General features: G+C 53.4%; 1 protein-coding gene and 1 long non-coding RNA gene across 2 annotated transcripts in view; one reads left to right on the forward strand and one right to left on the reverse strand.

Annotated features, from left to right (window-relative positions):
* Window positions 1-23,300, reverse strand: part of LOC116281778 (uncharacterized) — a 29,735-nt gene that overhangs the window by 5,343 nt on the left and 1,092 nt on the right. The gene's annotated exons all lie outside the window — the stretch shown is intronic.
* Window positions 8,007-21,783, forward strand: EPS8L3 (EPS8 signaling adaptor L3). Its single transcript, XM_072968052.1, has 19 exons — window positions 8,007-8,112; window positions 11,360-11,425; window positions 11,581-11,645; window positions 13,386-13,544; window positions 13,809-13,958; window positions 14,063-14,118; window positions 14,516-14,655; window positions 14,743-14,858; window positions 15,103-15,223; window positions 15,305-15,366; window positions 15,639-15,713; window positions 16,054-16,202; window positions 18,885-18,966; window positions 19,201-19,235; window positions 19,808-19,907; window positions 20,121-20,249; window positions 20,547-20,620; window positions 21,120-21,252; window positions 21,506-21,783. The coding sequence occupies exons 2-19, from the start codon at window positions 11,395-11,397 to the stop codon at window positions 21,515-21,517; spliced, it is 1,689 nt and encodes a 562-aa protein (XP_072824153.1). The 5' UTR covers window positions 8,007-8,112; window positions 11,360-11,394; the 3' UTR covers window positions 21,518-21,783.

The following is a 23,300-nucleotide window of genomic DNA, read 5'->3' on the forward strand; positions in this document are numbered from 1 at the left end:
CAGAGGGAGCCCTACCTCTTCCCAGCCAGCCTGGAGCCAGGGCCCTGGAGGAGGCTAAGAGTCAGAAGACACTAAATCACCGCTGTGCAGGGCATGTGACATTTTAGTGTAGTGCCTGGCCAGGGAAAGCATTAGATAAGAAGTAGCCATGGTTGTCTCCATTTTGCAGATGAGGAAACTGAGGTTCCAAGAGTTAAACTTGAATCCAGGTGTTCAGGTGTTGATAACTATCTAGACAGCTCCAGGAGGGAACGATTCTGGCTCTTAATCTGCCACAAGCTTGCCTTAAAAGAGGGGGCACACTGGGTGGATGTTCCAGAAATGCAGGCCTGACGCTGGCCTGGGGAAGAATGTTGTAACCGTCCGGGCTGGCTGGAGCAGGGACTGCCTTGACTGTCTGAGGGAGTGTTTCAGGGAGTCAGGAATTAAGGGTGGTGGGTCTTTCTAAGGCCTCCTCCAGCCCAGGGGACCACATTCTGAGAGGACTGAAGGGCCACACACAGTGGGTGCCTGCCCAGAATCACAGAGGCCACTGTCGTCCTGGGGGCTCAGCTCCCCCGGGACCTTGCCGCTGTCCACACTGTCCCTGGGACGTGGTCAGCCTCAGGGCAGGAGAGGCCCCGTATCTTCTCTGCAGGCCTCTGGATCCCAATCACAGGCCAAAGGGCAGCCCCCCACTGCCTGTTCCACAGCTGGCCCCTCCCTCGGGCTCATTCTGGAATCCAGGGCAGGCCTCTCAGGGCAGGGTCTTTGGTGACCTGAGTTTTGCGCTCTGTTCACAGGGCTACAACCCCGCCTGCTGGGGAGGGCAGCGGAGCCACAGATCATGCCCATCAGGCTCATTCTGGGAGCCCTGCGGGGCTGTCTGCTCAGGCCTCTCTGTGGGCAAATATTCTGGGTTAGAGTTGGGGAGGCAGGGGCTCCTGGCTCCAGAGTAGAGCACAGCAGGACACTCCTCTGGAAGGACATGCCTGCCTGGGCACAAGCACACCAGCTGACTGAGTGGGGAGGGCGGGAGGCAGCCTGAGGGACAGCCTCTCAGGTCCAAGCCTCTCAGGGCGGCAGCCTAGCACTGGTCTCTTCTGGGTGACACGCTGAAGGCAGGACGTTGCCAGCTGGAGGGCGGTGGAGCACTGGCTCCCATCAGAACCCCTGGGGAGACTGTAAAAATTTGGATTCTGGGACTCATTCCTGGACTCTCCATGGATGGATCTAGGGCTTTGCATGTTCAACCAGGCTTCCCAGGGATCCCTTTGGATCGGGCATTTGAGACACAGCTCTGGAGAGACCAAGATGGCAGCCTGCCTGGCACCGCGCTATCCTGGGATGGCTGAGGGAGCTGGAGAAGGCCCGCCGGGGGAGAGATGCCGTGGAGCTCTCAGGTCTACTTTGAGTGGCTCCGCAGGGAGAGCTGGGAGCACAGGAAGGACTTACAGGGAGCTGATGATGGGGAACACACTGACGGAGCCCTCCCCTGCTCCAGACGCGTGACCTGTGTTGTCCTGAGTAACCCTTATGGTCATTGTCAGCGCTTTTGACATGCAATGAACGAGAACTCAGGTTCCAAGGCCACACAGCTGAGAGCCAGAGCTAGGGCTCAAACTGAGTGTTTCGACTCTGAGGCCCTTGCTATGTCCTGTGTAGGGTCCCACATGGCTGCATTACTGGGGAGGTAACGACGGCCTGGTCACTGAGGGTCCCAGTAGTGTCCGGGTGCTAGAGAAAGGAACCTTGCTTCGCGTGGAGGAACAACGTGGGGTGGGCATATGTGACGGGCTTTGAGGGTCAAGAAACCGAGAGGCCTCCAGACTCCTGGGCTGGCTCTGTGTTCCCCCCCACCCCCTCACACCCCTTCCCAAGGCTCAGGAAGGACTGCACAGCGTGTCCCGCACCTCTCAGAGCCAACCAGGGTGTGCCTTGGCCCCAGCACAAATGCTGGGTGGCCTCTTGGGGAGGCCCGAGATTCCTCAGCGGCACAGCCCAAGGCCTCTGGACCCTCCGCGGCCACGTGGCACAGAGGGCAGGCTGAGCCCTCCCGCTGGCCTTCCCAGTGAGGGGGGCGAGGGGGCCAGGCCACCGACCTCACCCTCCAGCAACCACCCCTGAGCAGGACTGAGTCCCAGGGCTGCAGGAGGCATACTTTCCTGGGACGTTTTGATCTTGTTTTGTTACTTTAAAAGTTGCCATTTATTTTGCATGGGGTGGAGAGGGAATGGAGAGGCACTGATTACAAAAATAACATGATCTGTGGGGAAAAGTTGGAAAACAGAGAAAAGCACAAAGAAGAAACCACACAGAACCCTCCCCCGCAAGAGCCCTAGAGATAACGGGCATCACTTCTTTTCATTTCTTTTCTTCAAAACAAGATGCTAGGTTCAAAAGGCACTCCTGCCGCTTACTGGCCGTGTGACCTAGGATAAATTACCTCTCACGTCGTTGTGCCTCAGTTTCTTCATATGTAACTTGGAGATGGAAATAACAGGACCTACTTTAAAGGGTTGTTGCGAACGTTCGACAGGTGTCTGTCACAGAACACATCCTGAGCAAATGTTTAGATTCACATGGTGACTTTTTTTCTATGTTTAGATTTTCATGATGACAATTTTATTCTATTTTTTTTTTTACAAAATTGAGTATTACCATTTGTAACAAGCCTTTTCCACCTAACACCACATCATGACCATTTTCTAGGTTTATAAAGAGTTACATGATTGCAATGTTTTCTGTTTCGATTCATGTGATCACAAGGTTTGTTTAGATTTTTTTTCTATTTTCACTTACATGATTTCAATTTATGTATTTATTTGTTTGTTTATTTTACAGAACTAGGATCTCACAGGACCTACATTTTGTAGCCTGCAGTTTCCATCTAATGCTGTGCCATGAACTTTCCCACACATCACTGAATAGACTTACACACAGTTTTGAATGGCTGCATTGTGGTCGCCTTGGGCAGTGGACTAAAGTGGAAACAGGAGCAGAGGGGCATGATGGAGGTCCTGATGGGGTTGGGCCACCTCCCCTGCACACCCATGGCAGTTGCTAGGCCAGGCCCAGAGGGACAGTGAGCTGGGCCCGTGTCAGGCCCCTCCCTTGAGACCACCAAAGGCAGGCCCTTGTTAGAGGCTGCCCCAGCCTGGCCAATGGCTCCTCTCCACCCTGGCTTTTCTGGAAGCCTGCTCTGAACCACGGTCCGAGGTCTGGGCCTCTGGCAAAGGGCTTTCCAGACATTCCTGAGGGCCTCTCCTCCAGGGCTGTCTAGGGAGGTGAGGCTGGGTGAATCTGGGCCCCTGGGACCACCGACCTCCCTGGATGAGCGGTGGGATGCAGAGAGGAGGGGAGGGAGGAGGAGGCCTGTGGGAGAGTCGCCCAGCGGATCCAAGGCTGGGCGGAGGCAAAACCAAGTGCCTGGAAATGGGAGGAGAGACACTGAGAATGTCCTCTACAGGGACATCCTGCTGCCCCGGATAGTTAGGAGGAGGTAGGAGAAATAAGGCTCTGAATTTAGGAGACTGAGGGACTTGGGATGAGCTAGGCAAGTCGGGGCAGGCCTGAGATTCTAACCCCAGTCTCCCAGTCCCTGGATGGGGCGGTTTCCAGGAGCACCTAAGGCCCAGCCTTCTCTCCTGAAAACTCAAGCCTCCGACACCACACTGGCCCCAGAGAATTGACCGTATGCCCCCACATCACCCGCTCCCGGCCTCCTCCTGCTGCCGGATCACTTTCCTTCCCCTGCCTGTATGGGGAGGTGGGGCGTGGGGGTACAGTGGAGTCACCCCAGGGAACGAGGCCAGAGGCAGTATGCGCAGGAGCCCCAGCTGGCTTCTGCCCTTCTCTCAGGGAGGCCAGCCCCTCCGTCTACACCCAGACCCCACTCTGTATCTGTCTGCTTCTCCTACATCTGGAATGTAAGCTCCAAGTGCAAGGACGTCACCACTTTTGTTTGCTCCTCTGTCTGGCCCACAGAAGCACCCTGCGCTGGGTGCCAGGACCGGGGGCAGTAGGGGTGGGGTCTGTTTCTGTGACTCCCCAGCAGCCCTGGTGCCAGGCATCAGACCCTGGCCACGGCCACCGTGACTCAGGCCCAAGCTCTGAATCTGAGATGGAGGCCGTGGCCCATCCGTGCAAGTTACCAGCAAGAGCTCGGGCTGGACCTGCTCCGGCACGCATCCCCAGTGCTCCTAGCGGGCACCTCGCCCCTGGTGGCCTTTCAGCCACAAGCAGGCCTCTCTCCCCAAATACCAGAGCCCTGCCCTGCCTCCCCCACTGCCCTTCATGAAAGCGGAGCTCTCTTTTCTCAGAGCCCTTCAGAGTGTCCCCAACACTGACCTGGGCCTGTTCTAGAGTTTCCAAGAGGCCTGGGCCTGCTTCCGGGGCCAAGCCAGGGTAGCCTAGAGGGGCTTCAGCCTGAAACCTGTGCACCTCGGTCCACGCCTACACCCCATTCCTCAGCAGCCTCTCCCTGTGCTCTGAGAACCAGCAAGTGGCAGGGCCATCCCAGGAGGCAGGCACCAGCAACACCTTTGTCACAACTTTGTGCAAAGTCATTCAGTGACTCCACTTAGAACCAAATGATAAAAGATACATGTATCCTCTGTCCCCTGCCACCACCTTTCCCCCACACTGACACACACAGAGTTCATGCTCTGTCCATATCCAATTTCTCACCACACCACTTCACCCACCATCCAGCAGGACTGCTACTCTCTCCACCTGGCATTCCCTTCCCATGTCATCTCTGGGCCAGACTCCTACATGATTTTTAAGGGCTGGCCTCAGCATCCCTTCCTCTGGGAAGTCTTCCCTGATGCCCCCGGAGTATGGTCCTTTGTGCCTGGACTGCCTCGGGGCATGTATTTGTCCTTAGGTCCTTCTCTCCCCTAGATGTGGCAAAACACTATCCTGGGGCCTCAGGGAGCCTAGTCTGATGGGGACAGTCCCCTCAATGTGACACACACAGTAGTGGAGGGATGTGTGGACAAGGTGTCTGGGAGCCAGGGGTCAGAGTCTCCACAGTCCCAGGTGGTGGGAAGGCTTCCAGAGGAAGCAGAGCTTCCGGGTAGACACGGAGGAGAGGAGGCGTTTCCCACGGGCAGAGAGAATGGCAGGTAGCCAGGCACCCAGGCATGACACGTCAAGGACTCACAAATCGTTCTCTGAGCTGAGTGTAAAGTACAAGGGGCAGGGAGTGGGGGGAGATAAGGCTGGACTCAGAGGCAGAGGCCTCAAATTCATGGGGCTCCTACTCCATTAAGCAGGAAATAAGGTGCGACTTACTACGTTCGGGTAAGAGTGAGTACACGTCTCCCATCTAGCCACGATTTCATACGATGCTGCTGACTAATTCATCAAGGCAATGGTTCCAGGGCAAAATGATGCTCAAAGCGGTCCAAGTCCCAGTTAAACAAAGAATGTAATATCGAAAGCTTTTAGAAGGAATTCTTTCTAAATCCTTTGAAATTGAATTCCTGGGATTTCTAGGGTTCCTAGAGTTAACAAGAATTTATCCAATAAATTGTTAAATATCTTCAAAGTTTTAATAAATTTATGCATCTTTTTTAACTGCCAGGATAAGGCATTTGGATTTGGTCCTGAAAGCAGCGGGGAGTTAGTGACGGGTTTTCGACAGAGGAGTGGGTGTTCAAATTTCCAGTTAAGGAAGTTGCCCTCTCTGCAAGGAGGACAGAGGACTAAAAAGAACAAGACTGGAGGCAGGGAGGGTTGGAAGACTGCTGCGCAGTTACAGGTGGACAGTTTGACAAAGGGCTGAGTCCAGGCCGTAGCAGTGGGCTGGCAGACGGGTCTGTAAGAACTTGCTAAGGAGGTAGGTCTGACAGGATGGGTGACGGGCCAGGTGTAGGGGCTGAAGGAGGACTTGGGATCGCCCCAGTGCCCTGCTTGGATGCTTGGCTGGCTGGTGTTGGTGCCTTTGCTGAGCTGGGAACCTGGGAGGAAGGGCTGGGTGGTTTGGAGAGGGATACTGAACTCAAGCTGAGTTCCAAGGTGTCTCCCAGCATCTAGCACAGTGCCTGGCAGACAGGAAGCCCTCAGTATACAGCTATGGGGTGGATGAATAAGTGAGTAGGTGAATAAATGAATGAATGAATGAGGTCCCACAGCCTTCACAGCCTTGTAATTCAAGAAGATGCCTTTGAGTCCCTACTTCCTTCCCCTCCCACCTGTGTCCTGGCTCCCTGTGCTCCAGCCAGGACTACTTTGCCAAAGAATTGTTTTGCCACCTGGAGCTTTCTTTGTGCAGAAGGATCAGTTACGGTCCCCTAATCCCCAGGGGTGAGTGGCCTGGCCTTTCCTCTTCCCTGGGGTGGCTCACAATGCCTGGCACTGAGGAAGCCCCAGCCCCAGCCCCAGCCAAGCTGCAAAGGGCCCCTGTCTGAGGAGACCACATTGCTCCCAAGGGCACTCCTGCAGGGCCCTGCAGGTGCAGGATGCTAAGGAGGAAGGCGCTGCTCCTTGTTTCTCTGCTTGAAGGTTTCACACGGGTCTCTGCAGTGGGCTGTGCCCCTCCCCCAGCCCCTGCCCAAGTCCTCCATCAAAGTGCCCACTGTGCTTGCCCTGGCTCGGGGAGAGGCCTGTGGGGAGGACAGGGCCCGGCCTGAGCTGGGCAGGGACATGGTATTGGCTGGGCACCCGGGCCAGAGATGGGGCTGGAATGTGGCTACAGCCTTGATGAAGTTGGGGCTGGGATTGGGGAGGTAACAAAGGGATAGGCTGTCCTATCCTGAAAGAAGCTAATAGACCAAGAAACTGAGACCCAGGGAACAGAGCATCCTGGGAGGTCAGGAGAGCTGTATCCATGAGGCCATGGCTGGGGGCTGGCCCAGTGGGCACCTGATCCCTGGGCCTCTAAAGCTGGCTGCCCACTGGACTCTCTCAGGTGGGGAAGGCCCCTGGCCAGAATCCCACCCCTGGACTCCAGACGTTCCAGGCAGTGTGGTCTGGGGTAGGGGCAGGGGAGTAAGCTGAGAACACCTGGGATGGCTCCAAGGAAGCCAAGGGTGAGGGTGCAGAACATAGGCTCCCCACCCCAGACCGCAGGACTCTCCACCACAGATCCTAACACGTACGGGGCCCGAGCCTCTGCCACCAGACCACTACCACACCCGCACTTCCCTCCCACCTCTCCCCTCCTGCTTTGCTCTCTTGGTTTCTGTTTATGTCCTACCTCCCTTGTTAGACTATGAGCTCCCAGAGGGCAGGCAAACTGGGTGCCAAGGGAGGTTTTTAAGTAAACTGAAGCACAAAAAATGGTTAGGTTCAAGAACAGGGACAGAGGCGGGCCTGAGTTTCCCATCTTTGCTGAAGCCAGCCAGGTTCAACCAGAGGTCTGAGAGCATGGGGCAGGGTGCAGAAGGAAAGAGTGGAAAAGCAAGGATGGTGGGGGAGAGGGGTCCCTGCAGGGCGGGAGGGGACAAAAGAAAGGGCAGAATGAGGTGGCCCGTGTCAGGGAGAAATTTCTGCCCTCCACCTAATGCCCACTGGGGTCCCAGTTCCCAGCGCCCATCTACTCTTACAAGATCTACGTCCCGCTCATAGACACCACCTGGGCACACACAATCATGCACCCACACGCACACATGCACACACAGGTACACGCCAGCCCGCCAAGCCACATCCAGCCACATGTACCCTGACCACAGAAGCCAAACTGTCCCGAGGTGAGCCGTGGGTGTCTCTCCTTCTAGTCCCAGCCCTAGGGCCTGAAGCTGACCTGGGGCCTCCGAGGCGGTACCCTAAAGGCAGAGGGAGAGGGGGCCACACACTAATGCCAGAGGCCAGCAGAGGAGGAAGCTGGAAAGCGGAGGCCCCTGGCAAGGTTTGGGATGCCCATTGGCGCAGGCACTGCCATGGGTCCAGGCTTCAGTGCTGGGCAGGTGGTGGCCCAGGAGCCCTCCCCACCCACCAGAGTCCAAAGGGCACAGGTGTGGCTGCCTCATGGCCTCATCTCCATAAGGCCTGCCTGCTCTGTCGGGGCCTCCGCTGTGGCCGCGCCACTAGCAGAGAAGCCACTGCCTTCCCACCACCAGCACCAGACCACCAGCTCAAACACCTGCCCCTTTGGGGGACCAGCCACCAGGCCTCACTGGAACCCAGGTAAGGGCCTGGCCCTCGGGCAGATCAGGGCCCAGCCGAGCCGCAGGGGATCGCAGGGCAGTGGGGGCAATTCAGTTGCTTCCTGGCCAGGGTCTCTGGCCCATTCTCAGATGTCGCCAGAAGGAGAAAGCCCACGGAGGGCTTGAGACTCAGCTGCCAGCTAGCTGGTAGGAAGCGGGGCAGGGGGAGGCCAGGTTCCAGCTGCATCTCTGGGCTGCTTCTCCCAGGGTCCGTGATGTAGACACGGATGCCTTCCCTGCTCCAGGCCCCAAAATTTGGGGACAAATTGGGTAACTGGGCTGTCACAGACACCCCCTCAGGGGAAAGACAGGTCAAAGCCAGGCCCCGCTCCTCCAACTCCCAATCCTTCACCACCCCCACCCCCACCTTGAGGATTCCCTCCCCTCTTCCCCCCTACTCCCCACCGGATTGTTGGGATCTTGAGCAGCAGGTATTTCCCTGGACCTGCCCACAGAGACCCGCAGGGACCAACCTGAGGTAGGGGCTGGTGCTTGGGGAGGGGCACTCATTTTCCCCTCTTTGTCTTCCGGATGGAGAAGCAGGAAGTGTTGCAGCCTGAGGGGTGGAGCTGGGGAGAGGGAACAGGCTCTTAGCACCCCTTACCCTTGCAGGGGAAAGGGGTCCTCCCAAACAAGGAAAACAGAGACCCAGCCGCCTCCCTTAACTGTTTACTAGCAACTCATTTCCCCAACACTGAGTCATCTTATCAGATCCTCTGCTATTTTCATAACAGTACTAATAACAGGGGTGTGGGCTTCTCTCTGACACTTTGCCCGGGATATTCCAGGGTTTCTGTACAACTCAGATGCGCCACGCAGAGGCAAGGATGCCCATGAAACTGACACCTTATTCATGATGCATACGCCCCTCATTAAAATGACACATACACTTGACCCACACGCTCAGCCAAGTCCTGCCACACCCTGCACATACGCACACACCGCATTTACCTCCATTCCGTTTCAACATAGATGTATTCTAGACCCCTCTGTGCCAGGAAGGCACCGGGGGGGGGGGGGGACAGCGGTGGCAAGATAAGTCTGCCTCAGGAGGCACAGCCCAGTGACAGAGACACACAATTAAACCGCTGAAGCATGGAGTTTGCAGTCAGACACAGCTGGGTTCATTCTCTATCAAATACTTGAGCCGTCAGTCCTGTTACCCTCTTTGAACCTCAGCTTCCTCGTCTGGTAAATGGAACATACAGCAGCCACCCAACAAGGTCGTTTTGAGGATTAAATGAATTGGTGGAGGTCAAGTCTGTAGAAAAGTGCTGAGCACACAGAGCTAAAGAAGTATAAGCAATGATAGTGCAAATTAAACTCTACAATGTTTATAAGGGGCCTGGCACCAGGCTCACAGCACTAACCAGGGTAGTTGTTGTTAGAGACGAAGGTACAAGATTTGGCCTGGCACTGGGGGGGCGGGCAGGGTGGAGTCGGGTAATCAAGGAGAGCTTCACTGAGGCAGTGATCCTTGAGCTGGAATCTGTTTGTTTATTTAGATTCATTTGCTACTGAGGTAACCTTGGTTTATAACATTATGTGAGTTTCATGTGTACAGCACTACGTTTCTACTTCTGTATACCCTCCAGCGTGCTCGCCACCAAAAGTTTATAGTTTCCATCCGTCACCATATAGATGATCCCTTTTACCCACTTTGCCCTTCCCCTCTGGTAACCACTACTTTGTTCTCTGTATCTACGTTTTTATGTGATTTGGTTTGTTCATTTATTTTAGTTTTTTTGTTTGTTTTTTATATTCTACATATGAGCAGAATCATACAATATTTGTCTTTCTCTGCCTGGCTTATTTCATTTAGCATAATACCTGCAAGGTCCATCCATGTTGTCAAAAATGGCAAGATTTCATTTTTTTTTATGGCTGACTGGTATTCTATTGAATATACCACATCTTCCTTATCCATCCAACTTGGGTTGTTTCCATATTTTGGGAATTGAAAATAATGCCAAGATGAGCGTAGGGGTGGATATATCTTTCTCAATTAGTGTTTTCATATTCTTTGGATAAATAACCAAACATGGGATTGCTGGATCATATGATAGTTCAATTCTTAACTTTCTGAGGAATCTCCATACTGTTTCCCACAGTAGCGGCACCAATTTACATTCCCATCAACAGTGCACAAGGGTTCCCTTTTCTTTACATCTTCACCAAAACTTGTTATTTCTTAACTTTTTGATGAAAGCCATTCTGACAGCTGTGAAGTGATACCTCATCGTAATTTTGACTTGCCACTTTTTTTTATTATTGAAGTATAGTCAGTTACAATGTGTCACTCTCTGATATACAGCATAATGTCCCAGTCATACATATACATACATATATTTGTTTCCGTATTCTTTTCTATTAAAGGTTATTATAAGACATTGAATATAGTTTCCCGTGATATTCAGAAAAACATTTTTAATCTGTTTTTATACATAATGACTTGCCACTCTTGCCCTAGTAATTAGTGATGTTAAACATCTTTTTACGTGCCTGTTGGCCATCTGCATGTCTTCTTTGGCAAAATGTCTGTTACTATGAGCTGGAATTTAAAGGGTTGGGTGGGAAGGGACTCTGGGCAGAAGGTTCAGAGTATGGAAAGGGAAAGAGAGAGAAGATTTGGTAAGACATTTGGGGGAGGGCAGATCACTCACACATCCTACAGAGCCCCATCATAAATATGAATACACAAATGTGTGCAGGTGCACACACTTACATCCCCCCTGAGCAGGTTCCCAGCACAAGAGCCAACATTGGCCACTTCTCAATTTGCAGAATTGAAACAGGCTTGGACAAGAGGCTTGCTTCGTCAGGGAAGGCTGCCGAACTTAATACCTTCCCTCTAGAAGCTCAGCACACCCATCTGGCATCTTTTACACTCAGGCCCAGGACAGGATCTAGTCCCAGTGCCTGTCCACACAGCTTCCACAGTCCCATCGGAATGAGCTTTATTGGCCAAATAATGGGAGGCTGGGAGCCTGTCTGGGGCTCTCCCAGGCCCAGCCAAGATGGAGGGCTTCTCAGCGGAGGGTACAGCTGGAGATGGATCCAGAAAGACCCCTGGAGCCGGGAGCTTTGGGAGTGGTCTTGGAGGCCCCAGGTCAGCACCTGGTCCAAGCCTAGGCTGAAGTCAGGGGCGGGCTGTGATCACAGCTCTCCGGCCTGGCTCTGCCCTGGCATCCCTCGCCGCAGCCCTGACGGCTCTCTCTCCCATTCAGTCTGGGTTCTAGGGAGACATCTCAGCAGCGTCAACATGTCCCGGCCCAGCAGCAGAGCCATTTACCGTAAGCTCTCCCTCCAGTGCCCTCTCCCCTTCCCTCCCACTGAACTCCCGAACCCCCTGCTCTCCGATCTCTCTCCCCATGCCAACCACCCCCTACAGTTGTGTATGTCTCACCTCGTCCTTTGGCCCCCACCCACTTGCTCTGTGCCATGGCAGTGCACCGGAAGGAGTACTTACAGAGCCTCGCCTCGGAGCCCGCCTATCTGCAGCACAGGGTGGAGGTGAGTAACCCTGAGGTCCCAGACCATTTCCCAATTCAACCCAAGTTCTCCCATGTGCCCACCGCCCTGACAAAAAAAAAACAGATGTCTTAGACAAGACTGCCACTGGAGCCAACAGCCTGACCCAAGCTAGATCAGGTGGGCTTGGGCCCCATGAGTCTAACTGAGCATCTGCTAAGCACAGGGAGGTGGGGATGGGGCCGGTAGGAAGACAAGGCAACTGGGCATTGGCAGAGACCAGCCTAGAGGTTCAGCCGGGGAATGTCCTAACCCCAGACAGGGACAAGTAGCTGAGGGATGGGTCCAGAGGCACCTGCCACCACCCCCGCCTGTCTCCAGGCCCACTCCTTGCCCCAGGAACTGCTCTTTGCCCGGGATCTGGCACAGCTGTAGGAAGGAATGTGTGAGGTCAGCGGTCCCTGCGAGAACTTGAAAGGACTGCCATCTGAGAGGGGAGGTGTCTGGGCCTAAGCTCCCAGGGCAGGCTTGAGCAGCTTGGAGGCTGGAATGGAGGCTCTGGCCCTGCCTGGGAGAACAACATTGGCACTGCCAGATCGAGTTGCCTGAAGCGACGTTGACACCACAGTGAAAGCTCAGACTGGGTGTGGCAGGAAAGAGCAGTCACATGGTCAGGCTGAAGATCTTGGGTAGAAGCCACTCCTGGGCAGCAGCAGATTTAGGGCTTTCGTGGAGAAGCCAGGAGGGATGCTGGAGCAATGGTCTGGAGGCCCCAGAGGACAGCAGAGTCAGACTCCACTAGCCAGCTGGGTTGGGGCCAGGAGCACCAGGCTTCCTGGAGGAGGTGGGGGTTGGGAATTGACTTCATTTATGTCCAGCAGGCAAGAGCAAGAGCTGGCATCTTCAGGATGCCAGGTCATTTGCTCAGGATGTCAGGGGCCCCTGAACATGCCAGTTGTGTGAACTGGGAGCTTTGCAGAGGACAGGGTGGTGGGATCAAGGGGCATAAGGCAGACCACATCCTCCCAGTAAGGGCCTGGAGGGGAGAGCGAGGGGCAGAACTGCGACTTGTGAAGGCAGCATTTGGATGGGAGAAGGGAAGGGTCTCCTGCAGGTGGGAGAATAGCAGCAAAACCTGCTGGAATGATCAGACTAGCAGGGGACAAGGGCCTCTAGCAGGGGACAAGGGCCTGCGTGGAGACTGAGGTCAGTATGGACCTCTCCGGGCAGGAATCAGGGAGGGGAGGGGGCTTGACTTCTTCCTGAGGGGCTGGGAAGTGATCGATTAGCAGAAGTGGGAAACACATTCTGGGCATGGGGAACAGCATGAGCAAAGGCATGGAGACTAGAACGTAAGATTAGTGAGGACCAGGCTGGAATGGTGATTCCCAAAGAGGGCCAAGGAATCAGGGGACAGAATTTGAGCATCCTATATCCTACCCAGTTCAGACTTCATTGGTTGGGTAACTGAATCCCACATCTACCACCACGTAGCCTTCAACTGGCCTGGACTGTTAAAGACCATGACTGTCCTCCCTCCAGAGTCCTAAACCCCCTCCTGTTATAGCCCATCAGCCTCTGACTTGGAGGCCCCATCCTAGCCTGACCGTCTCTGGTCCTCACATTGGCCCTTGAAGCCTGCTTTATGGGGATTGCCTGTGACCTTCCCCACAAGGGTACCAGGGACATGTCTTCCTCCTCTGCTGCCTTTCCCTCACCCCAACCTGTGATGCCCCCTTTCCAAACTTTCTCCCAGTCCTGGGTCTCCTCCTCTCCCCTCAGCACCTGATGACATGTAAGCTGGGGACTCAGAGAGTCCAGGAACCCAAGGATGCCCTGCAGAAGCTGCAAGAGTTGGATGCTCAGGGCCGGGTGTGGAGTCAGGACTTGCTTCTGCAGGTCAGGGATGGCTGGCTTCAGCTGCTGGACATCGAGACAAAGGTCAGCCTCCCACCATTTCCCACAAAGGGTCATAGCTAACCTAGCCTGTACACCGGGCATGAATGCCATCCCCCCACGCCCCACCTGGCAGCCACCCCTCCCCATAGACAATACCCACCCCACATACCCAGGACTAGGAAGAAACCGAAACAAGGATCGGGGAGATGACACCTCACCCTGGGCCACTAGAAGGATGGGGCAACCCAGGTCAGGAGCCACCCTGGCTCTCAGTGACCTCACAGCCAAACTCTCTGCCTGGTCCAGGAGGACCTGGAGTCTTACCGCCTGGATAGCATCCAGGTCATGGACGTGGCGCTCAACACCTGCTCCTACAACTCTGTCCTGTCCATCACCGTGAAGGATTCAGGCCTACGAGGCACCAGCACTCTGCTCTTCCAGTGCCAGGAAGTGGGGGTGAGTGGCCAAGGCTGGGGTTGGGTAGAGAGTGGGTGTGGGATCAAACGACCATCACCCCACCCCCCCACCCCCACCGCCTGCCTGAAAACTGTTTCCTCCAGGCAGAGCGACTGCAGACCAGCCTGCAGAAGGCTCTGGAGGAGGAACTAGAGCAAAGGTAGGCAGCCTCTGCCTAGCCCACCCGCAGGACCTCAGAGCTCAGGCCTGGATGGGCCAGACCCTGTCCCACATCTAGGGGAGTCCAGGGCCTGTGGTCCAATAATGTAGGCATTGACCTGGGGAGGGGCCAGGCTGGAGCCAGAGCACAGATGGGCGTGGGGAAGGGCTAGGGCTTGGGCTAAGCCCAAGCAACACTGGAAACTGCCCCCAGAGACTGACATGGGACCAATGGGTCCCAGAGAGCAGTAGGTGAGACAGGGGAGAGTCAGAGAAGGGTTCAGATGGAGATCAGGGAGCAGGGCTGGTGGGGCTCCTCGGTCCTGAGTCAGAAGTGTGGGCAGAGCCTCTGTTCTAAGAACTTTATCAAGGCTGTATCCCCACCATGTGCTCAGCAGACCACGATTTGGAGCCCTTCGCCCAGGCCAGGACAGATGGAGAGGGCCTCCTCTGGAAAGGCCACTCCCTAAGGAGCAGGTACCCACTCCAGAGCAGGCGCCCCTTCCGGAATGGCCCTATTGGATGACCCCAGAGCATAGTAAGTTTGGGCGTGGGAGCCGGTGGGAGGAGAGGGTTCTAATCAAAGAGCAAAGAGGCTCTGGGCCATGGTCCCCTTCCACTGCAGGCATCCCCCCATCCCCAAAGCCCCTGCCACACCGCTCCAGCGGCAGAGAGCTCAGCGCCTTCACTCTGCCTCCTCCGAAGCGGTCCTCATCCCCCGAGGACCCAGAATCGGATAAGGTAACTATAGATTGTCTTGGGCTTGCTGAGGCCTGGCTGAAGGACACTAGTCGTCCCTCACACCCCAAGAAACCAGGTCCCAGGACAGCCAAGGCAGGCCCTGGGCTGAGGAGGGACACAGAAGCTTGGTCAGACCCTGAGCTGGGTCTGAAGCGCAGGCCTGTGGTTGGGAGGGGCAGGGTGGGGTTGTGAGTTCCAGGGTGGGCATAACTGCCCACTCAGGCCATGGGTTGTTGGGGTCCAGGAGGTGCTGGACCATCTCCTAAGGGATATCGAGCTGTTTGTGGGAAAGCTGAAGGAGGCCCAGTCAAAGACCAGTCGTAAGAAGAAGAGACTGGGGAGAAAAAAGAAGAAGAATCAGGCAGGTGAGTGCTGAGGGCAGGGGAGGGGTAGGGGAGAGTCTTTGGATGATCTGTGACCCACCACCTTCTCTCTTTTCTCTGTAGGGATAACAGAGGCACATTACATCGACTGCTTCCAGAAGATCAAGTACAGCTTCAACCTCCTGGTATGTGGCTTCCCAGCCCCTTTGCCTGCTCTCCCCCCTCCCCAACCCTGCTCCCCGTCCCCCTCCCTCTCCCAGCAGGCCCCTCCTCTCTGGTCTCATGGACATCCCAAGCTCCTCTAGTTTCTTCCTCTGGAACCCTCCCTCCCCACTCTTGGGACTTTTGGAGAATATTAGGCTCCCAACCAGGGCCCAGAACAATTTTGGGACCCTGGGGTCCTGGTGAAGCTTGGGTGGGAGGAAGGGTGGTGACAGGGTTCACCCTGTGTACCTAGGGGAATCTGGCCATCAGACTGCAGGAGACAAGTGCCCCTGAGTTCGTGCACATCCTCTTCCAAATTCTGAATTCCGTGAGTTGGGCAAGGCCAGGGTGGTAAAGAGGGACATGCTGAAACTAAGATGGGACAGAGGCTGGGGGGTAGGCAGGGGGCAGAGGGAGGCTATGGGTCTGCCCCTTGCTCACCCGAATACACACTGGTTTTTGACCCCAAGACACCATATCCACTGTGCATAGCACCCCTTCAGCAGACTAGACAGGCCAGGGTTGGAGCCAAGGGCACCAGTGGGGAGGAGGTGTACGTGGTAACGTGGCATTGCAAACGTGGGAAGCCAGGGACCCTGGGCCCTTTCCTATTCCCATTTGGCCCTGTGGGAGCCTAGGCTTCCAGACACCTTCCATCCCTCCCCTAGATCCTGGCCCAGTGCCCTGAACCTAACTTAGCAACCCAAGTGATCTCGCCGCTCCTCACCACCAAAGCCATTGACCTGCTGCAGTCCTGTCTAAGCCCACCTGAGAGGAACCTCTGGGAGGGGCTGGGAGTGGCCTGGACCACCAGCCGGTGAGTGACGACAAGGCCTGAATGAATCGGGGGCAAGCGGCATAGGGGCATAGGGCAGGACATCAGAGGTGGCAGGCTCTACATTGTATCGCAACACAAACAGAAATTCTGTACCCATTAAACAGCCAAACAAAACTCAGCCCATTCCTCCCTCTCCCCGGCCCCTGGTAACTTCTAGTCTATGAAATATCTCAAAACAAGTTGGGGGACTCCACCTGGAGTTCCCAACTTTTTATTAAGCTAAGTATAAACAATTTAATTCCCACCACCGAAGGAAAGCATTACCTCAGGAAAAAAGAGCAATCCGTCCCAAGAGGGGAGAGTTGGCAACCTTCTACTAAAATATTTTCTCATTTTGTCAAGGACAAAGTGAAAACTTTGTCTCGGTCCAGTTCAGATCTTAAGAATTACTGACGTAAGAGATGCTGCAAATATAACATCAATAAAGAGTCACAACCAACCAGCCGAGGAGCTGAGAGAGAAAGAGATATTGTTCCACGTGGGTGTAACCGTGAGATGGGCAGCCAGGCAGCGAGCCCCACTGACGGGAGACGTGGCGGGTGGAGGGGGATGAAACCAATTTGGATGTGCTGAGCTGAGACGTCAGCAGAACATTCCACAAAGACGGACAGCCTGGCCTTCAGGGGAGAGGTCCGACCTGGCTACATGGGTTTGAGAACAGTCAGTAGAGAGGTGACAGCTGGGGCCACCTGGAGGTAAGCACTGCAGTGGGAGCCCCAGAGCTCACTTTAACAAGCACGCTCTGCTCTCCCCATGAGACGGGCCTGGGGAAACTTCTGCATGTAGGTGGTGAAAGGAAAAGGGGTGAAGGAGGCAAAGAGAAATTCCAGAGTTAAAAGGAGAAGAAAAAAGCAGAAGCATGAAATCCAAAAAAGGGTTTTAGAAAGAGAAATCAACTGGGAAATAAGTCACTAGTTCTAGAAGTTTTTTTTACCTAATGATTATTTTTTTCCAAGCAGCCCCATTAAAGGATTTTTATGTCCACTCCACCTAAAGATATGAATTATAATTTAATGTAATCTATTTCTCTTACTGTGGTAGAATATACATAGGATAAAATTGACCATTCTAACCACTTTTAAGTGTATAATTCAATGACATTAAATACATTAACAAGGTTGTGCAACTATCACCACTGTTCATTTCCAGAACTTCTCAGCATCCTAAATAGAAACTCTATATCCATTAAAAAATTAACCAAAACTCTGTCCCCATTCCTCTCTTTTCCCAGCCCCTGGTCACCTCTATTCTATTTTCTGTCTCTATTTATTATTTTAAATACAAAATTAAGTCTGATGTACCCTAAGATTTTTTCTAATTTCTTAAAATAACCAAAAAATGAATGAATGAAAAGAAAGACAGAAACAGGAAATAAAATAACTAAAGAGATGGAAAAAACCTCGAGAGTTGAATTTCAGGCAAATTAAATTCAGGTGATGATTTTAGGCAAATTGACCCAAGGCTACAAATAACACTAAATTCTGTGGTAATCCAGGGGCGTGTAGACCATACAAGGCCATTGGGTTTGGCAATCAGGAGATTATATCAGAACTTTGTGTTTTTTTCAGTGGAGGTACTGGGACTGAACCCAGGACCTCATGCAGGCATACACACTGGGCACACGCTCTATTACTGACCTATACTCCCCCCTGCCCCAATTAGGACTTCAGAAGAACTAGTTTCAATAGAGAAACGGCAGAGGTAAAAATCAGGTTGCAAGGCATAATGAAAGAACTAGAATTAAGAAAATATTGGCAGGGCATATGGACATATTCCCAAAAAATCTGACAGAGAAGGTAAAACAATAGCTTAAAAGGAGTAGTAACAAGGTCAAGAGGAGACTTGAACACATTTTTAGGGCAAAGAAAAGGAGCCAATTTAAAAGATTCAGAAGGGGGAATAATTTCTTTGTCCCCACTGCTACATGCTTATTAGCTGCCTCCTCTGTACCATGCACTGTAGTCAGGATACAGCGCTCAAGGAGTTCAACAGCGTAAGAAACGCAGACGTGTGAGAATCACGAGAGTAGAGCAGGGTGTCTGGAGATCAGCAGCCAGGCGGGGAGGGGACTTCCTCAAGGAGGGGAGTTGGCGTTCCCCAGGCTGGAAGGGCAGGATAACCCAAGCAGAACAGGGAGGCCACAAATAGCACCACTCCTCCTGGGTCCTGGGCAACGAGGAGGCGGGGAGGCTGAGGCAAGAACCAGCCTGCATGCTAGAGGCAGCCAGAGCGCTCTGCTGTGATCACAAGGCAGAGTTCCCCACACTAGCTGGCTAGAAAGAGATCTGCTGCTGGGAAACTAAAAACAAGTTTAGAAAAATACCGCACGGGACCCCAGGGTGGGGTCTTTCAGTCCTACCACTCTGTGGTTCTACCGCTTTAATTCAAACCGCCTGGCTCAGTGAGATCCAGTACCCAGCGTGTTTTTATGGTGTTGATATATCTGCATTCTCACGGGCAGAGGTGAGGCTGGCCCACAGGTCCCTGCACCATGGGATTTGTTCATGCTTGGCTCTTCGCTCCTATGTGGGTGTCCCGGAGCCTTTCCTTTGTGCAGGGGGGCCATGTCCTCCATTCTCTAGAAGACCCCTGGGGCTAAGCCCCATCATCTCCCTCTCCACAGCCTGGCACAGAGTGGACTCAGTTTTGTTCTCTCCCCAGGGCCAACTGGACAGGCAGTGAGCCCCTGCCCTACAAACCCACATTCTATGATGGTTGGCAGCTTCCAGAACCTTCCTACCAGGTAAGGGGAGCTTAGCACAGAGCCCTACTCAAAACCCTAGTCTCTGGCTAGTTTCTGCCCTCTCAGTCCGAACCATAGTCACATGACAACTAAGTGGTAGGTGGGTATGTGTGGTGGGCAGACAGGAGAGGGGATATAAGGCAGCCATGTGCAAGTGGGTCTGGGGTCTCACACCTCACCTCCCGATCACCACGCAGGCTGACATCCTGCTCTTCCTCTGTTTTGCCCCTGCAGGCACACTCGAGATACCAGGACCCTGATTCCCTCCGGTATGCCCTGGGCTTAGTCAGGACTGTGTGGTTCTGGGCAGGGAGGGACAGGGCTGATCCTGTGGATCTGTGGATTTGACATCTCACTGCCCCCCGGGCTCTCTTTCGATCCAACACATACATATACAAGTACATCCCTCCCCTACTTTGGATGAAAAGGCATTTTTTTTACCTTCCCAGGCTCCAATCCCTTCTTCTCTCAATACTCCCCATACACACCTCTGATTTCCCAGAGTTTGGGTATAAAATGCTCATTTGAGAGCTCAGATACAGAAAATCCCACTCCCGAAAGAGTCTTCAGAAATCCACATTATTTCAGATCCCTTCTGCCTATAGAAACTCACACTCCAAGCCCAACTAACAATGACCTTCCATTAAACTCGGTGGAATCCCAAAGTCATCACCAGACTCCGGGCGGAAGACAGCTGGGGCTCTGGGGCTGAGGCCCCACTCTCCAGCCATCCTGACTCTGACTCTGGGGGTGGCGGGATGGGAAGCCCTAGGTTAGGGAGCACCTCACACTTTGCTCAAGAGGAGACAAACAACCATGGCCCCGACCTTGTGCCATCCAGACCTGGATCTGTCAAGCCAACCCTGAAAATGCAGGTCCTATATGAGTTTGAAGCTAGGAACCCACAGGAATTGACTGTGGTCCAGGGAGAGGTGCTTGAGGTGAGGCTGCGGCTTGAGCCAAGAAAAGGACGTGGTGGTTGGTGGGAGCTACCGGGAGCCTGGGGTGGGTGCTCGGGTATGGGGCTGCTGGGGTGGGTGGCCTAGAGGGGGAAAAGGACTGTGGGGAAGGGCCAGGAGGGAGAAAGCCTGGTGGGGGAGGGGGAAGGCTGACTGGACAGAGGCTCAGGTGACTGATGTAGTGACTCTCGGCAGATTCTGGACCAGAGCAAGCGGTGGTGGCTGGTGAAGAATGAGATGGGGCAGAGTGGCTACATCCCCAGCAATATCCTGGAGCCCCTACAATCGGGGACCCCCAGGAGCCAGAGCGAGTCACCCCTTCAGGTACTACCCAGCAGAGACTATCAGAAGCTACAAGGAACCCAAGTCAAAATTAGGGGCAGGGAGGATTCAGTGACAAGTGGAGGAGATGGTCCTTATTCAATTTAATCAGTATTATCGCATGCTTACTGTTTGCCAGCTTATCATGGGGCCAGGGCAGAGAAAAAGCCTGCCAGACAAGTAAACCATGGAGTGAGAAAAGGGATTTGATGGAAGCCCAGAGAAGGGACCCAGATGACAGGGGGTTGTGGGTGGCTCTGAGATGAGATGGCCTCTGACCCCCAGTTCCCCTGATTCTAGGCTCCAGTGCTTCGACCTAACTCAAGGCCTGAGGAGGTCACTGCCTGGCTGCAAGCAGAGAACTTCTCTACTGTGTGAGTGCCTAGACCCACGGGGTGCAATGGGAGAACCTCTGTAAAGGGCTCAGATAATGGCCCAGGAACCCCGGAGACCCAGAACATACAACCTGGTCTACACGGTGCAAGAAAGACCCACAGGTGCTACCGTGTGGCAATGCTACCTCGGCTGAGTTAAAGAGAGCAGAAGAGGGGACGAGCCATGCCTCCATCAGTGCACTAAATTAGGAGCCCAAGCTGTGGGGAAGGGAGCAGGGTTGGAGCCAACCCCAGCTGCCAGACACTCTTCCCCACCACAAGAGTCCCTTCCAGGGCACCTCTGTCTTCAACCCTAGGAGTTCTGAAATTGGTTTAAGCCAGTTTGTGTATCTTACTCCCTCACCTCCAAATACCCTATTCCACGAATTCTCCTATAACCCCAGCCTCCAAGCCCAAACAGCCCCTTCTCCACCCAGATACCCAGGCCTGGGTCCTCCTACCCTACCACTGACAGTTTCTGCTGGGTTTTTGCCCCCAGCACGGTGAAGACCCTCGGGTCCCTGATGGGGAGCCAGCTGCTTCACATGAGACCCGGGGAGCTACAGATGCTGTGTCCACAGGAGGCCCCACGGGTCCTGGCACGGTTGGAGGCTGTCAGAAGGACGCTGGGGGTGAGGACACCCTGGGGTCCTGACCCCCCACTGGAAATGTGGGGTGCTTTCTGAATGAGAGTGCCAGGCACACAAGCCAGCAGGCCCAACCCTGGGGTGGCACTCAGTGTGGCAGGTCTGGGCACAGGAAAGTCCCCCAGGGGCTTGACTTCATGTGCTCAGGCACACCTTGAAGCTCACAGCTGATTGTTAGCATGAGCTCTGGGCTCCCTCAACCGGCACCAGCCTCATCCCAATCCTTTTCTTTCCTCAGATGAGCCCTTAGGCACCACCTCAGGCACCTCAAAGACCAAGGCTCTCTCACAAGCAAGATGGTGGATCTGATACTCTTTAGAGCTCTACGAATTCCTCTTTCAGGTCCCCAGGTTGCAGTAAACCCCATACTCCAGCTCATACAGCAAAGAGGATGAGAGCCTAGAGGCTGAGACAAATGGTGCCCCTTCTCACTGTTGAGAGCTCTCTCCAGTTACCACCTATTTATTGCATCTTTTTTCTGAGCCTGGAGCACTTATGCCTAGATTTGTCAGGATTCTGTTTAGTCCCTTTCCTCCCCAATAAAAGTATCTTCAAGTTTGTCGTGTGCTTCTCTTGCAGCCTCTTCTGGCCCTAATGGAGGCCAGAGGCAGGGAGTCGGGAGGAGCTGGGACATTGGGCATGAAGAGCAGCAGTCCTACATCCACCACTGGGCCAGAATGTTTGAATGTGAGTGGGAATTCACTGGAGCTGAGAGTCAGAATCTGAGAATTATGGCCCAAACACTCCAGACTTTCTAAACTTCAACATAAGGCTATACTCCACATCTTTATCCTCCTTTGTACGTGTCTCCCAGTATATTCCATGGCACCCACCACAGCTGAGGGCACCACCCTTCACAGGAGCAAAGAGTACTGGGACTGACAGTGGTCAATTTTGATCAGCTGTACCGGCTAATGATCCACAGAAGCACTAAAAAGCACAACATGTGGTCCAAGATCTACTTGCCAACTTTCTCTTTTAATCCTTTTGTCCCCTCCTATTAGGTGAGCTAACTTTGAGCCCTTTCCCCATCTTGTCTCTTTAGTGGCGGAGCATAGAAAATATTGGACTGAAAGTTGACCGTCCACCAATCTGACAAGCTGTTTCACTCTCCGGGTCCCTGTTTTCTCAGAGGTTAAATGACAAGTGTGGACTGTCTGTGGCTTCAAATATTTGGCATACATAGCCTTCTTTAACCTCATAACTGTCGGAGACTCCCCTCCCCACATAACAGAGACTACTTTCATTGATTTAATCTATAGATAAGGCTTAATGAACCTATGGATTGAGGGCCTTTTGAGGATTCTCAAGATGTTCCCCTAAGTCTCTCTTAGCTGAATTTGTCCATGACCGTAACACTGTCATGGGCCCTAGAATATCCTATTTTTCCACTACCTGTCATTCCCTCAAGTTCCTGCTCTCAGAAAAATCACCTCTCCTAGCTGGTAACACTAAACAGGAAAGTAAACATTTTTCCTTACCAAACAGAACAAAGGTGAGACCCTTAGCATCTGACTGTCAAGGGCAAAAATTAACCAGAAAAGTTAATTTGGGGGGATGGAGAGAAGAGATATAGACATATTGCCTTCTGGGGCTTCATGGAGGTGAAACAGTCCTAGAAACAGGGAAACCTTCCAGGACCAGAAAAACAAAATGTTTTAGCCACGTGCTTGCTCCTTAGGGTTCCCAGTAAAGACTGAGATGAGATGAGGCTGCCTGGATATCCAAGTGCAGGGGAACCAGCACAAACTGTGCCATTAGACAGACCTAGGTTTGAATCCTAGACCACCCATGGAAACTTGAGCTTAGAAAGACAACTCACCCAACCTCCTGACAGGCTTCGCTAATCCTCTATAAAATAGGCATAAAGCCTACTTCACAAAGTTGTTGTTAAGCTTAAATTGGAATAAACTTGCTAACATATATGAAATACCTAGACTAATTGCCCAGTATATTGCTTATATATCAGAGTTGTTCAGTAAGTGTTAGTCTCATGTTCCAAGTTAACTCATGACTGGACTGTTGTTATCTTG

This window comes from Vicugna pacos, chromosome 9, assembly GCF_048564905.1.
Source record: "Vicugna pacos chromosome 9, VicPac4, whole genome shotgun sequence".
Classification (NCBI taxonomy): domain Eukaryota; kingdom Metazoa; phylum Chordata; class Mammalia; order Artiodactyla; family Camelidae; genus Vicugna; species Vicugna pacos.